The 16,604-nt window shown below is 33.3% G+C and overlaps 1 protein-coding gene across 1 annotated transcript in view; it reads left to right on the forward strand.

The window, feature by feature from the left end:
- Positions 1-5,884: 5,884 nt before the first annotated feature.
- Positions 5,885-16,604, forward strand: part of LOC145279681 (DNA polymerase epsilon subunit 4-like) — a 144,436-nt gene continuing 133,716 nt past the window's right edge. Inside the window, exon 1 of the mRNA XM_080130954.1 lies at positions 5,885-6,046. Within this exon, the coding sequence (XP_079987080.1) occupies positions 5,993-6,046 (54 nt within the window). The 5' untranslated portion in view covers positions 5,885-5,992. The remainder of the gene's footprint in view (positions 6,047-16,604) is intronic.

Below are 16,604 nucleotides of genomic sequence, written 5' to 3' on the forward strand. Positions count from 1 at the left end.
GCATGGAGGAGAATAAGCAAATGAAATAAAAAGATCACAAAAGTACATGACGAAAAAAAGAAAAAGAAAAAGGGTGCTGAAGGAAATAATAAAAAGTAGGTGCGACAAAAAAATAGAAAAGAAATTCAAAGTAATTAATTAAAAAAAATAAAAAGTTTATCTACTGCCAACAATCTGCTTTTCTCTTGTGTCGTCAATTTATCTTTTATCTTTAATTCTCTAATTGCTCTCATGATATTAAAAATTGTGTCATATTTTATGAGCCATGAGGAAATTTGCATCAAAATTAAAATTAAATTGAACTTGTGATTCTGCATGTCCTTAATTAGTTAGCACGACCCTAACACATACATTAGATCAAAGGAAATTAATTCGCTCAAGCTAGACGCAGTAGTAGTAGTAGTAGTAGTAGTAGTAGTAGTAGTAGTGTTAGTAGTAGTTAGTACAGCTTTATTTGAATGTTTAAATAAGAAGCAGACGACAACTGATTTTTCAAGTTAATTTAACAACAAAATTTTAGCAAAGAGTTTGCAGAAAAAAAACAGTAACGCTAGAACAAATTAAATAAATAAATTGAATAAATTAAACAAATTTTGTTTTTATGATGAAAATATTTTATTTTCTCTTATTACTCCTTTTTACCCTCAGACAAGGCATATTGCCACTTTGAACGTAAGGGGTTACTATTTGAGAAAAATAAAACCATTATCATCACACAGTCTGGTCTGGTATCACCAGGGTTAAGAAGGGAAATCGCGGAAAATGTAAAATTTTTTCATACTGGCGACAATTATAAAACCGGGCAGTTAGTACTCGAGGTACCTTTTTTTTTTACATTCCATTCGTCTCTTTTATGTATGTTTATTGCGCACTACAACTTCATGCTTTTCTCGCATTAAGAAATATAGACATTGTATAGAGGATAACCCTTATTTGCCAGTGCGCAGTTCCTTGGCGCCATTATCTTTTTGCGATGAGGTCCTTATGAAGGTGACATTATGCCCTCTCCCCATACATGCAACACCAGGTAATCACAAATAGTAACCAATATAGTACTGACCAGGCTCAATGTTGCTTAACTTCGGTGATCGAATGAGAACAGGTCTTTCAACAGGGTTATATCCGCATTCCATTCAAGAGTGTGTTATTTCATTTTCACCGTTGATTACGTTGAATAATGCGTGGATTACTGACTCCATTTTATGCAGGCCAAACAAACTGGGATTTGATTATAAACAATCGCTTATTTTCAGGGTTTGATGACATGGTTGTCTTCTAATCCAATGTTGACAGATATTTGTCATAAATCCTTTGCATGAATAATCAAATTTTGTTCATTCCATTAATTATTTTTAATACTCCTGTATTTTTTTTTTTTTTTTTTACAAAAGAGTCACCACTTATTAAGGCCCGGGAGCAACTCGAGGATAAATGTTAATGATTGCATAGAAGTTATTGGGAAAATATCGTAGTAATCGTTAGTATTGGAAACTAAATTAGATTACTTAAGGGGACGGTTCACCAAGAACCTGTTTACGCTAAACTTGAAGACTATATTGTAGTCAGTTGGAAAGTAGGCAAACGGAAAAGAGTTCCACAGGCGAACAGTTCTAAGAAAGAAGCTTTGTTCATGGATGTAGGCACAGATAAAGAGTGGGTGAAATTAGAGATAGTGGTTTAAGCTAGGTAAGTGTTTTTCGTGGAAGTTTGGTAAGGGGACGAGCACTTGCCATGAAAATATCGATAAAGCAAAGGCAGGCTCGCAATATCTCTTCTGTGAGAAAGGGGTTGCATGGAAAAAAAAAAGACATCCCCTACTAGGTTACGCAGTCTATTTTGAACTTTTTCAAGGTAGGATAAAGTGCTTCTAGCTGCTCCTACCCAGACGTGGCAACTGCTCCATCCTTGGGCATACTTGGCTCATATAGAAACTTGCATCGGCAATGAGATGTCTACTGGAGCGGTAGAATGATTCCATGGTGTACGTGTTCCATTTCAGATCAGGAGTAAAATTTTATACCTAGAAACTTGTCAAAACATAGAGCCTCCTCAAGACGAGAGCCATTCATTTCAATTGATGGTAGACGGGGGTCAGAGCGTTGATGATGGAGAGATAGACGCTTGGTTTTAGATGCATTAAAATTAACCAGCCACCCCTTTCCTCATTGCACGATATGCTCAAGATATGAGGAGAGAGAATCAGAGACATTTAGTCATTTACGGCCTTTGAAGTGTTGCCATAGATGGTAGTGTCTTAACACTTATCTTCAAATCGCTTTAGGCTTTGATACGTGGTTGAGAAACCGTATCCTTCTGCAAGTATCTCTGTTATCCATATTTTTATATCGTAAATTATCGACGACATTACAACATTTGTGAAAGATAATTTATAATTCACGTGACTGAAAGATGTATTTAGGCAATCAATTATTATTTCAGTCACGTAAATTATTTCAATTTAAAAAGAAAACACAGGTTCGAACCGGATTATTTTGTGTTTCCTTTTACTACAACAAAAACCAAAAAAAAGCAACTGTCGAGCTAAACGTCCGTCTTTCATTCTTCCACTTCGTTCTCTCAACAGCGCCTAAATTTGCATAAAGGCATTATCCTTGTGCTCAAACGGATCCAAGTTCGCGTACAACGAGAACATACCAAACGTGGTTGCGACCATAATCTGTTATATATTATGGCGCAAATTTTTTTTTGTTACGTCTTGAAAAAAAAAGGCTCTTGGAGATAATTTTAGCTGACGAACGAAGTACTCGAGCTTGATCCACTCGAGAATTAATTCGCCAAATCGATACAGAATTTGCTTATCGCATCGGTTGCAAGATTAGCATGCAGATTAATGAAAAGAATATCTGACTCGAAAAAACAGTACATATCTTTGGTGATTATCACTTACTAAGCGGACCTAGTATAAAATAATACACACACACACACACGCACACACACACACACACACACACACACACACATATATATATATATATATATATATATATATATATATATATATATATAAAATCCATATTGAAAAAAAATTGTCCGTAAGGAATCAGGGCATAACGAATAAATACTTAGTTAAATTCAGTTCTAACTGATAATCGTCTGGAGGTTGATGGCTTAATCCTCAGTGGAAGCAATACGAAAAACGCAACTGTAAACTACTTAAGACTTCTACCCAAACAGCCTACCTTCGTGAAGTTGTGTTCGAAATTCCATGCAGATTCCCGAATTTGACGGAAAAATTTTGAGTTCAACACGATACACCTGAAGATCGTGCAAATAACATTCAAGACGAGAACAGTAATCCGAATAATACAACGTCGGATTCATTTATCTTTTACTTTTTCCTATTTGTACTTATGATATTAAAAATGGCGTCATATTCTGACCGCTAAGGAAGCTTACATACAAATTAAGATTGTTTGATTGTTATGGCTTCAATTTATACCGTAATTCTACCTGCCCCTGCCTTAATTAGTTAGCACGACCGAACGCGCACACTAAATCAAAGGAAGGTAATCCATTCAACTCGATGCAGTAGTAGTATTAATACAACTTTATTTGTAAATCGATATCATCAATTCCGCAAAGAACACGCTGATATTAAAACTACTTATTTAATTAGCCCTTTTTTTTCAGATGAGGTAAACAGAATATGCAAGAAATGCAGTATTACAGAAAGAAATACATCAAAGTGAACTTGAAAACCAAAAACGATTCGACAAATTCCGCTGATAAAAAGTCATTTACAACGCATCTTTTATGAAGTCTTTGATTGTTTTAATAATAAAATTGACACCTGTTTCTCAAAAGGTTCGTCTGTAATTCAGCACTTTGTCACCAAGCACACATCATTATCTGGAAATACTCTACGGGGTGATTTTCATGTAATAACTATGAATACATCCGGGTCCCTCCTTATAAGAATATGACTGGCTGGTGTAAGCCATAAATACAGACGGTTATAGCAGCCTGGGTAGATACGTGGAAAGATACGTCGAAAGCCTAAAGTTTAATCATATTAACAGCTACGACTATGAACAACCGTTCATTAAGGCGACTTACTAGATTGTATTATACTATTACTGTAGTCAAGACTAATCAACTATTATAAAAATATGACTTTTCGGGAAATATCAGATTTAAAATATGAGGTTCCAGGTGAGCATTGTCTGAAGATATTGGTTTCAATCCTACTCAAAGCAGACCAAAACGTGGTGAGACAACAATTATGGAAGATAGTAATTACTGGGGATACAGTTATAAGACTCAGCATTCCTATCCTGTCACGGTTAACCATCTGAAGAAGGCCAGAGGATGAGTTGGCGAAAACGGTTGAGAAATGTGCTGTAATTGAACTTGATAGCCGCCATGATAATCAAAGAATTCAACTACATTAATTGGTATGTAACTAAGTAAAATTCGCGTGCTAAAGTTCATTTTAAATTTCATTTATCTGATGACGTGTTTTCTTTAAAATTGTTACTTCTCCCATTGGAATCTAAAACTTCTATTAGTGTTGAATATATATATATATATATATATATATATATATATATATATATATATATATATATATATAAAAGTAATCCTATTTCCCCCCTTTCTCTCTCCCTCTCTCTCTCTCTCTCTCTCTCTCTCTCTTTCTGTCAGAAATTGTAAAAAGAGAATAACTGAAAAAATAATTGTACGTAATAATCTAAAATCATATAAACAAAGGTCAATTAAAGCAAATATTAGTAAATAACGTCAATTAAAAAGGCAAATAATGCATTGATGGTATAAAAAGCAAATTACAACCCATAGAACATAATAGTAAAAATGTACGTACAAAGTAGATGGCGTTATCTATATTTATATTTAAGACCGTTTACGTTAAATTAGTTGTTTACTAATGCAAAAGAAAACAGTTTTCTTTTAAGATGATGGCAAAAGAATATTCTGTACTAGCAGATGAACTTGGCGTTGCCCGGTATTAAACGTAATGTTAAATGCATTTAAAAATGAAGTAAAAAAAAAACACGGAAAGAAACCAAAACATGTGCATGCGAGTATTACATTTTGTTAAAACAGTTTACTTCTTGTAAGTAAAATAAAATACTCGAGCTGATATCGAAACCTACAGTGAGTCAAGTACGATAGCCGTTAAACCAGCTTACCATGATCTTTATAAATTGTTCTTAAAGCTCGTGAAACAGTTGACAAATAGATAAAAGTCCGATGACCACCCCAAGTACCAATTTTTCAATTTTTATCCTTTAGCAGCCCTTTTCCCGGATGAAAATCGATTAAAATGTTTTCCACATGTCTGAATAGCCTATATACCAAATTTCAAGTCCGTAGATCAAATATTCGTTGAGTATATAGGTTGAAAAGTATTCACACACACACACACACACACACACACACACACACACACACACTCATTCTCACTTTTATAGATATATAACCTGGAATAATTCATTTTCAAAAGTAATTAAAGCTAAATACGTATTTTATTACAAAAGGCATGAGTCAACAATAGTTTAAAATGTTTGCTCGGAATCAAATATCAATCTGCCAGCTTATAGACTATGTAAGTCTAGTGGCAAAATTCCAACTGACTTAATCTTATAGAATAGATATATCTGGTTTCTTTAAGTGTATGCGTTCTTTAGGTTAAAGACTTGTTATTTACGACTCTTAATCGAGTGTCATTATGAAAACAGTTTTTTTTTTTAGCAATTGAGCAATTTATCTTCTATTTTCAGTTGACAGAACAGTTTTCAAAATTATTTTGTCAACCACAACAAGCTTGAACACGTATGAGAACATTAAAATTTAACACGTGTATATAAATGAGGCTGTAAATGCTACTAAGATTAAGCTTCTTTCCTTTAGCAATTACAAGAAATCTTCTCAGCCACTGATAGCCATAACTAATAACACCCCACCTGAGAGTTTATCGTTCAAACTCCTCTGCTTAACATTCACAGGCAACATGAATTGGAACATATACATTGAGGACATTGCCAAGGCGGCGGCTGCAAAGAAGGTAGGTTCCCTTTGCCGTGCTAGAAAATTATTCACGCTTGAAACTATTCTGTATCTCTACAGAGCCACTATTCATTCATGAATGGGGTATTTTTACCACATCTGGGCTGGTGCATCTTCCACTCGCCTATTCTTCTTAGATAGGGTCTAAAAAGAGTCTCAAATCTAATAGATCCTGCACTGTCAATCAAGCTCCAACCCCTGTCCCATCGCTGAAATTTTGCATGCCTGAGTCTGTTTTAAAAATGCTTCATTGAATGTACTCTCACAAACTTATTGCATTTGTATCCCTTCAGCGTACATATATCCGACAAACCGGTCTAAGAGCAAAATCCAACCTTATAGGCCTCATAGATGCCAGAAAGGCTTCTAGCAGCTTCTTCCCTTGGACTTCTAGACTTTGAAATTCCCTCTTGGTGTCCTACTTCCCTGACTGTACTGACATGTGGAAGTTCAAATGTAATGTGAACACACATCTCGCTGCTCAACTCCCTGCATAGTGTCCTTGTAGATATGGTTGCAAATAGTAGCCCTTTACTTCCAACTGGCAATGTGCCTTGTTTGGGATGAATAAGAGTAACACTAAGCAAATAAACATACAAATGGTACAGATACAAATATGGCCAATGTTGGAAAATTAAAGATATACAATTTTCTAGAACATGGAAATATAAATGGACAAACGTAGTAGACAGTATGATAATCAACAAGAAAGAAACAACTTGAGTAGTGGGTTTCGCCGACCTAGTAGATCACAGGATGAAGCTGATGGAACTTGCAAGAGAGCCGTAGGGAATAATAATAATAATAATAATAATAATAATAATAATAATAATAATAATAATAATAATAATAATAATAATAATAATAACAATTTTAAAAAAACAACCGTAGCATGAAGAATTGTAACATCACAAGGTAACTTTTCTTAAAATCTGAGGAAAAACTTGGACAAATTGGAATCAAAGCGATGGATTAACATCCTACAAAGCATGACACTGACGAAAACGGGCAGAGTTTAAAAAAAAAAAATGTCCTCGAGTACAGATGTGACCTCTGATCTCGCCCCAGTCACTATTCTGATCGACAATGATCAGATGTGACCTTTTCAATGCATTAGGACCCGTTGGTTGACCTGGTCAGTCTTCCATTCACGGCCGGTGCTTTTTAATTCCTCTTGCGTCAGAGTTGATATGCCGTCGCCTCGCTAAGTCGGTCGCTCGCTAAGGAAAAAGAACAGTAATTCACAATTCAACGCACAAAGAAAAGAAAGCAAACTCAGCTTCTTCTAGTCTACTGATGAATTTTTAAACACAATATATATATATATATATATATATATATATATATATATATATATATATATATATATATATACTAGCTGTACCCGGCCACGCGTTGCTGTGGCTCTGTTTATTAAAATGTAACACAAAAAACAAAAAAGACGAAATATATATGTCTTATATTTATGTTGTCAATATTTGTAGATACACAATATTTTGAGGTGTCCCTTTTTCTGTACAGATGTAGAGATTGTCTGATTTTTCAACTGTAGAACATATACAACATATACTTGTCCATGTGAGAAGCAATCATGGTGTAAATCATACAAATGTAAAAATTATCCCTGAATCTTGTTAATGGTTATTGCAAACGCCAAGTGAATTGTCACGTGCAATATTTTAAGTGTAAATGGTATATTCGCTTATATCATTCAATGAACATCCACTGCCCGTTCTTCCTTAGGGGGATAGAGGGGAAAACATGAGGATTTAATTTTACAATAAACATGTATGTTAACACGCACTGGAAAATCTCGTATAGTAAAAAAATTTTGCCGATTTTCTTTTTGTATGTAAGTATATTCTTTCATCAAAAATAAATCGATGGAAAAATTGGAAAGAAAACTGTTTAAAGAATAAACCAACAAAGTAAGTGGGAGACCAATGATAATTCGGAATGAAGAAAAAAAAAAGAACGTACAAATATTGAATGATAAGTTTTTTAAAATGGAAATAGTTTAGTAAACCGTTGTTTCTTATTCAAAGAAAATATATTGCTTTCAAATATTATGAATGAGAATATTCGTCAACATTTTAGTGCTTTTTCTTTATTGTTGCAATATTCGGAAATCAAAATATGGATTTGCAAGTGAAACCAATAATATCTACTGAATTGTCATGTCACAGTAATGAAAATAGCCAAAACTTACGAAAACCAATAAGCGAGAAATTAATGATTAAAGGAAATAGTTATCGAAAAAAAATTAGAAATTTTAGCTCTTTCTCTTGTGCTTACGTCACATGTCACGTGACAAAACAAACAGCCAAAATCATTTTTTCGTGTAACTATGAAAGACCGAAATAATTGTGACATGACAATTAGGTAGATAACGTTGCTTGTTGTTGAAATTGACAAAAAATGTAAGGAGTTATCATGGTTTTTTTAATTAAATATCAACTTTTCGGTTGGCCGATTACATTACAATAAGGAGGAAGCACCCTTTTTATCGGCCGACCAGTACAATGGACATCCCGTATATATATTTTTAGTACTCTTGCATAATTTAACCCGGATCGTCGGGATTTTTTCTCAATTATGGTTCGGGCTGGTCCGGCAGTCACCGAATTAAGCTGAGTAAAGTAACAGACGTAGACGAAAACAAACAAACAAACAAACCGGAAAAAATAGAAACACAATAAATAAGAAATAACAAAAACCTTGAATTTTCTTCCAAAATCAGCCCAGCCTTGACAGTCGTGTTAAATTCTTTTTCTTACGCACATTTTCTTTTTATTTTAATAATATTATTTGAACTCATTCCCTTTTCCTTGTACCCATTTGTGAATTATTCCACGGATTTTTGCATTTTGGATTACTTTGGACCATCTTCCAATTACGCAATTCCCTTGGATTTTACTTGTGAAAATGGAAATTTAACCAATTTTTGGGGATTTGGGATTTTGGGATTTTACCGTTATTAGATATTTTATCCTTCACCAGACTATCAATTCACGCGAAATCACATTTTTCTTCACCATATTCCCTCTGCTTCACTATTTGTTACCAAGTAAGATCTATGACTTATTTGTAGTTTCATTAAATACTTTTGCAAGCAAAATCCGATCCCGCATTTTGCTAAATCCTACCGTCTGATGAGAAGGAAAGTATTCCATCGAAACTCCGTGGATTAAGGACTATCCATTTATTTTGTGCTTCCTTTTTAAAATTAAATATGTTTTTAACTCTTTTTCAAAGTGTTTTAGCATGTTTTATTAACTACTTGTTCTTATATATATATATATATATATATATATATATATAATATAATATAATATATATATATATATATATATATATATATAATAAAGATACGAAAATTTTTAAAAGGATATTTAGTTTGAATTTTTTTTTAGTTTGAAATTTTTTTATATAAAGATACGAAAATAAGTAGATATATAAATCTTTAAAAAATACTTTGCCTTAATAATGTAATCTATTTCCTTAGTTTCTTTACATATATATATATATATATATATATATATATATATATATATATATATATATATATATATATATATATATTCCTCAAGAAAATTTGCATTTTATATTGTTTTTATACTTTTATTACCTTTTGCAATTTTTATATCAAGGAAAGTTGGGGGTTTTCAAGAAAAGATGAATTTTTACCATAAATTGTTAGGTGAAAGTTGTTTTTCAAGAAAACTTACATTTTTTTGTTTTTTTAAGAAAATTGGCAGTAAACGTTTCTTTTTGAAAACAAATTTTATTTTAAAAAAACGAATGCTTTATATAAAAACTGTAAATAGTTAGGTGAAAGTAGAAAAAGTTTGATGTTTTTTTCAAGAGGATGTACAAATTATTTTTTGTCAACAGATGTTAAGAAAATAAACAGAAGAAATACCCCATCATTGATTAATTATGCAAAAAAGCAAATAAAATGTTGATTTAGTGTTTCAACATTTGAACAACGCTCGGCTGACTCCGGTGATTGCTGGTCGAACCCGAATCATAATTGAAATCCCGAGGATTCGGGTCAAATTCTGAATGAATACTATTCTCTTTAATTCCATCTTTTGCTCAATTTTTGAAGTGGACTTTCAGCGATTGCAAACTAACAAATTTAATCAAAATGCAAAAAAAAAAAAAAAATCAACAATTAAAGAATTTTAATAAGTGCTCAGTTTCTACATCAATCCTTCTTATTGGAAACACTCAAGGGAAGGACGAAACCAAATTTTTGCCAGTATGTTTGGGAGAGGTTCTATTTTTCTTTTTTCTTTTTTTTAATATTTTAAGCATATTTGACATGCAGCTACCAGAATTTTAAGGGGTCGCTCGGTTTCTAATATGATATGGAAGTAGATCTAGATGTTTATAACTTACGATAAAACTTGCGAAGTATGCACTGTTTTACGGTTGTTGTAAAAATGGAACGGAAATTTAAATTTCGTTCCGTTTTAATCTTTTTTTAAATTGTGCCCCCAACCCCCAAACGAATGTAATCAAAAGAATAACATTCAGCAACTTCACTTTTTATATATAAAAAAAGATGGAAGATTAAAAAAAAAAAACAATTTTATTAACGAAATGGGAATAATTTAATTTTTAAACGAAAAAAGTCAGTTTGGTATATCTTTTTTGTTATTATCCTTTTTGTGATGTCACGTGACGACGGGCGATGATAATTAGATTTCCCCAAATAAAAAAATAGCCATATCGTTACAAAGAAAACAACCTATTTATTAAAGAAAAATCGAGTATAATGTTATAATTGAAAAGAGATATATAAAAACACGCATGAGTACGATGAAATTATTATACCAAAATGTCGAAGCAATCCGTCCAGTGGTTATTTAGATTATCAATTACGAACATACCAAAAGTTTCATTTATATAGATAGATAGATAGATAGATAGATAGATAGATAGATTATATGTATACAAATGCTCTTACAATTCAGAAGTATTGAGTTTATATGTCGACAATTAGTCTTTAGGCCTTCTCTCTTTTTTCTGTCTTTCTTTCTTAGTAGTGCGACATTAGTAATACGAAACGTCGTGGAAAGGGGGTATGCGATAACTTTCAACTTCTAACTTCGAAATCGAATGACTCTTACTGACTGATTCTCTGACTGACTTTTTCGGCTTTGCACATGATTATATAGTACAGGCGAGATAATGTGGGAATGTTCCCTCCAACCAATCAACAACAACAGTGTCACTTCCGCCATGTCTAGATTGGGCCTCTTTTAGAATTCCCACACAATCACACCTGCAAAGGTTACGAGCTGTTTACCAGACCTTCGGGGTCACACTCGTGATCCCTAGGTCAGATGAACTATCCTCGAGATGTAAATATATATTTCTCCAATATATGAATTCGCATTATTTGTACCAGTTCACTGCATATGTTTTCGCTCAACCTTTAAAGTGACATTGGTGTTGACGGATAAAACAAAGATGAATAAAACACAATCATTTATTATTTTGTATTTTCTTTCAGCAGGGATTTTTGCTGTCGCCCGGGCGTACCATATTTAATAACGAGTTATGTTTGCCCGTTTTTTTATAGCGAATTTTAAGTTTTCGCTCCCTCCCTTGGGGAGCCCAACTGCCCTTTGGGTCGGTCATGTCACACAGAAACTAACCCACATACCCATATGATACAGACTAATTATAGGTAATTTGAAATGGTACTTTGTAAACACTACTAAGCAATAATAAAAATATATATTGACAAAAATCATATTAAGAATAACAAACCCAACGGAAGTGAGTGGTTGGGTTGGGTTAATATATATAAACAAGCCTATAATCCGAGACCTACTTCATATGCCCCCTACACACATACAAACGTGATAGCATCGATATGTTGATGGCATCGCGTTTTTCGGTTGGTACAAGAAAAAAATTGAAAAAAATCTTTACTGAAGATTCAAATAAGATAAACTCATTACAGACAACTCAGAAATTAGAGTTAGTGATGTTGGTGCCATTGAAATTGAGTCCGAAAGGATGGAAAAACTCCAGAGAAAAAGCACCACCCAGACCCGACTAGAAGGGCATCAAAAGTACTAGAATCATCAGGAAGATCATCATCACTCAAATTCCGTCATAAGTTAAAACTAAATGATAAACAACGTAAAATGTTTGAGAACGTAAAATGTATTGTCATAGCTGGGAGTACTAGAAATATGGAGAAACTTACTGTCATTCAGATTTCACGGAACACCACCTGTTTTTACCGGTAAGAGACAATATCAGTTTATAATGAAAATCCAGCTCTCCGGAAGTGATGCTGGTTTTGCTTACAAAAAAAAACCTGGTCCTTCTTATTATCATTTCCTCACGGATGGAGGTTCTTCAGGCAACATGAAATAAAACCATTTCTTCTCTGGAAAAAGAAGACGCAAGAAATAAATCGTGTAAACTCTAAAATGTAGTATTAATGTAGCAGTAGTAGCGATTACAGACGAGCACAACTGCAATGAAGCTCGTGGTTTGCGATTTTGAATCTGTGTTTGTTGATGTGATTGAGTATAATCTCGGCGCTAATTGGTGCAAGCATTCAACTTCCGTTTTGACTTGGCCAATCAGAGGCTACCTCTCAGACGAGCTGAGCACGCGATAGAATTTGATAAAAAGGGTTGATACACGTCTTACTTCTCTTCCGGCTAGGAGGCCAAAGCGAGCTGACCCCTTTCACAATACTTCTTTCAACCTCAATCTTCTCTCTTGGAGTCCAATCAAAGTCCCTGTGCCATCTGGCCATGGGGTTCAACAACAAGCACTCTGGACAATATGACTACTATAGGCTCACACGGGTGGACTTACTATAACACACGCGCGCGCACATACATATATGGCCCTGACTTAAACACAGATGTACGGTGCTCGTTCTTCATAAATGAACATTTCCTTTTCTTACCAACAGGACATTCATCTTTTCTTCAGAAATTAACAATTTTCTCTTCCCTAGTAACGGGGCATTCACACACCATGTAGACTTCCTAACCTTTTTCCTTTCGTCCATACTCATGGCTTTATAATAGAAAAGAAAAAAATTTTAGTAACGCTAAAACTTTTTTTCTTTTCTATTCCTCTTTTATTAACAAGTAAACGAAGATGATCAATAAAGATTTTTTAAATATTAAGATGAAAGTTTGACTTTCCATTTTACAGTAATACCTTGGAGGATAGTCTGTTGAGACAGAAAATATATTACCCTAGTTCGAAGACTAGATTTGATTATAAAAATGCTAATTTGAGTCTGACAAATGTGACCGCAGCGCATGCGTAATAACTAGGTGAAAGTCATTTTGTAATTACCTAATGCTTAACTCTTGAATTCGTACGAATCAACAACTAACATCTGCACGTTTTTGAAATGAACAAATCAACCGACAACATGAAGGCTGTAATTTACTTAACGAGGCGACAGTTATTTATATAATTTATGACAAGGTGGTTTAGGGGCGCGATCTAAATATGTAAAAATGTACGGTTATTGTGGATGCTGTAAACCGATAACACCGTTGTTTTTTTTTTAGTTTTTTGTTTGCTATATTCTTACAAATATATGCCCAGAAATTCATGTACATATTGAACGGAGACCTTTGCATATGTTAGTAATATTTTTCATTTCGAGGTTTTTATTCGAAGAATTTTAAAACGATCTTCACGAAGTGTCACTTATACACTTGCTATGTCTGGCCACACTGATGAGTCGTAAATGAGAAAACGGCTGCCCGTAGATAAATTATATATATATATATATATATATATATATATATATATATATATATATATATATATATATATATGTATATATATATATATATATATATACATTTTTGAATAAACAAACTGCTTTGAAACCACGTTAAGATGTAGATATTTCATTCAAAAATATCATTGAATTTTATTTCTTTTTTTAATTGAAATGTTTCTTATTAATTTCGCATAGTATAATATCCATCATCAGTAAATGAAAGAGTTCGGTCCTTTTTTTTTTTTTTTTTTTTCCGTAAATAAAATTCCGTGTCTAAGTGTTGTTTTATTGTTTTATCAAGACTATGTTGACGTACACGGTACTACCGGGAAGAGCTTTCCAGTTTGAGCTTTCAGGCATGTACGAGCCTTTTTCAAGTCTCACACAAAACACATTCATATTTCAAGCTGTCATATACATACGCGCACACAAACATACGCGCCCACGTCCACACATGTACACTTATTCACGTTCGCGTACATACACTCACATTCACGTATATATACACACACACTTACGTACACACATGTACTCACACACGCGAACACGATCACGCACATGGACGACGTCACTTCCGCTTTCTAAGGAAATACACATGCGCAAAATACACTCTGGAAACGAGTATAAAAACAAGGCGATAAGCTGTTTCATCCTCTTTAGAACCAACTCTCAACGAGAGAGGTTGGGCGAACAAGCCGCGCGCCGTTTCGGCGCGCGCACCTCGCGCCCCCTTCCTACTATGTATGGGGCACGAGCTAAAGACTGTATGTATACATTCTCATTCTCACTCTTTCTCTCTCTATCTACTACTGGCCACTAAGAACACCTTCGCGTAGCTGCCTACTAACTGATGACAACTCTGATATCCTCTCCTTTGTCTACACGTTGGACTACCATTCTCCATTTTCCTACAACATTTATTTCTCTTCCCACGCGCGGACATGTTATAACTAAAATGTTCATTTCTTTCAACAGCAAATAAACGACATTTATCTTATCCATTAATTGAGTCTTTGTTTCCTTCAATTCCCATTCGTTTCATTATTATTTTGTAACGGGATTGGGGTATTTATATATCCTAGTCCCCTACAGGCACATGTTCGCGCGAGTGTTATAAGAATTTGCAAAAGCTCTCGAAGCCAACGATTTCTAACGAAAAAGGAATACTCTTTTATAAAATGAATGCAGCTTTCTTAGTTTATCAGATATGTAGAATTCAAGCAAAAGAAAAATACGTAAAGCTTTGTATTTTCTTCTATCAACGACCGGTTTTTTTGGTGCAGAGATAGGATTCTCGGCTACGCTCATCACAGTTGGGTTTCGAATATCGGCGTAAATGTAAGTTCTGCACACACACACACACACACACACACACACACATATATATATATATATACATATATATATATATATATATATATATATATATATAGTAATTTATAAAATATACATGGCGATTAAGCTACACTGAATATTCGGCGTTTCATCCACTCTAGGATTCGTCAGGCTTATGCGCGAATTCTGTCGTTGTTTCTCGTTTTTATATGGTCCTCTTCTGTTGAGGATTTTAGTTAGCCAATCAGCTTTCTAGTATCCACCGCGCCCCTTCCTATCAGCCAATGGGCATGCATTTTATCGAACAAAAGATCTGTTTTAAAACTAGGTTAGTGGTTTAAGGCAGACATTTCCTTTTTTTATATATATATATATAAATATACATATGTGTACATACATATATACACATATATATACATATATATATGCATACATATATGTGTAATCGTTTATGTATATTCATGCTTATTTAATTTATTTATTTGTTTATTTTCTATTGTTTTTGTTAGTTTTAAAACTATTTTGTATCTCTATCCTAGAGTAAATTTTATTTTGTGAACACAGTTATTTGCTATTTCTCGTCTACAGTTTAATATATATATATATATATATATATATATATATATATTGTTTTTAATTCACCACACCTTTATTTACCCTTTTCTCCCTAACAGACGACTTAAATCAGATAAATAGAATCCAACCAATAAATAATAAACAAAATAAAATTAATTAAAGGCAACATAAAGGAAGCCTCTTTAACAACAACAAAATTGCTCCTAACGACGATCAATGATCGAAAGCGCTCGAGAAAAATGGTTGACAAAAATACCACTCGGCAACCTAATACACAATTTACCAACCGAAACGAGAAAAAAAGTATTCAGCAGATCGAGAAAATCAACAGAAAAATAAAGAAGAAAGAAAACTCTGTCGTATTTAATCAAACGTACCTTGATAACGACTTGTGCCAATATATATATATATATATATATATATATATATATATATATATATATATATATATATATATATATATATAACTGGCTAGTAAGAATCAAATATCGAAATCGATATTTGATTCTCCAGTTTTTTTTTTTTAATAACTTAGTGTGTTTTTGTCATAAAGCTGGAAATTACAATCGTTTTAATCGATTAAAATATTCTATCCGGCTCGATAATTATTTCAACAACATACTCTGCCCTTTATCATTTGAATGAAACATGGATGTAGCGTCTAAAATCGGTGAACATAAATACTCATCCTACTTTAATCTTAATTTCTCACTGTTCCTACTGTATTCGGAATCTAAACGAAAAAATACTATTTATAGTCTATTACATGAACACAATGTTTTAACTTGACATTTATTTCTAAAATAGCTTCTATTGTTTTTACGCACGGGTACGTCGTTCAGTGCATACGAGA

Source organism: Euprymna scolopes, chromosome 7 (assembly GCF_053919585.1).
Source record: "Euprymna scolopes isolate OS-2025 chromosome 7, ASM5391958v1, whole genome shotgun sequence".
In the NCBI taxonomy this organism is placed as follows: Eukaryota; Metazoa; Mollusca; class Cephalopoda; order Sepiida; family Sepiolidae; genus Euprymna; species Euprymna scolopes.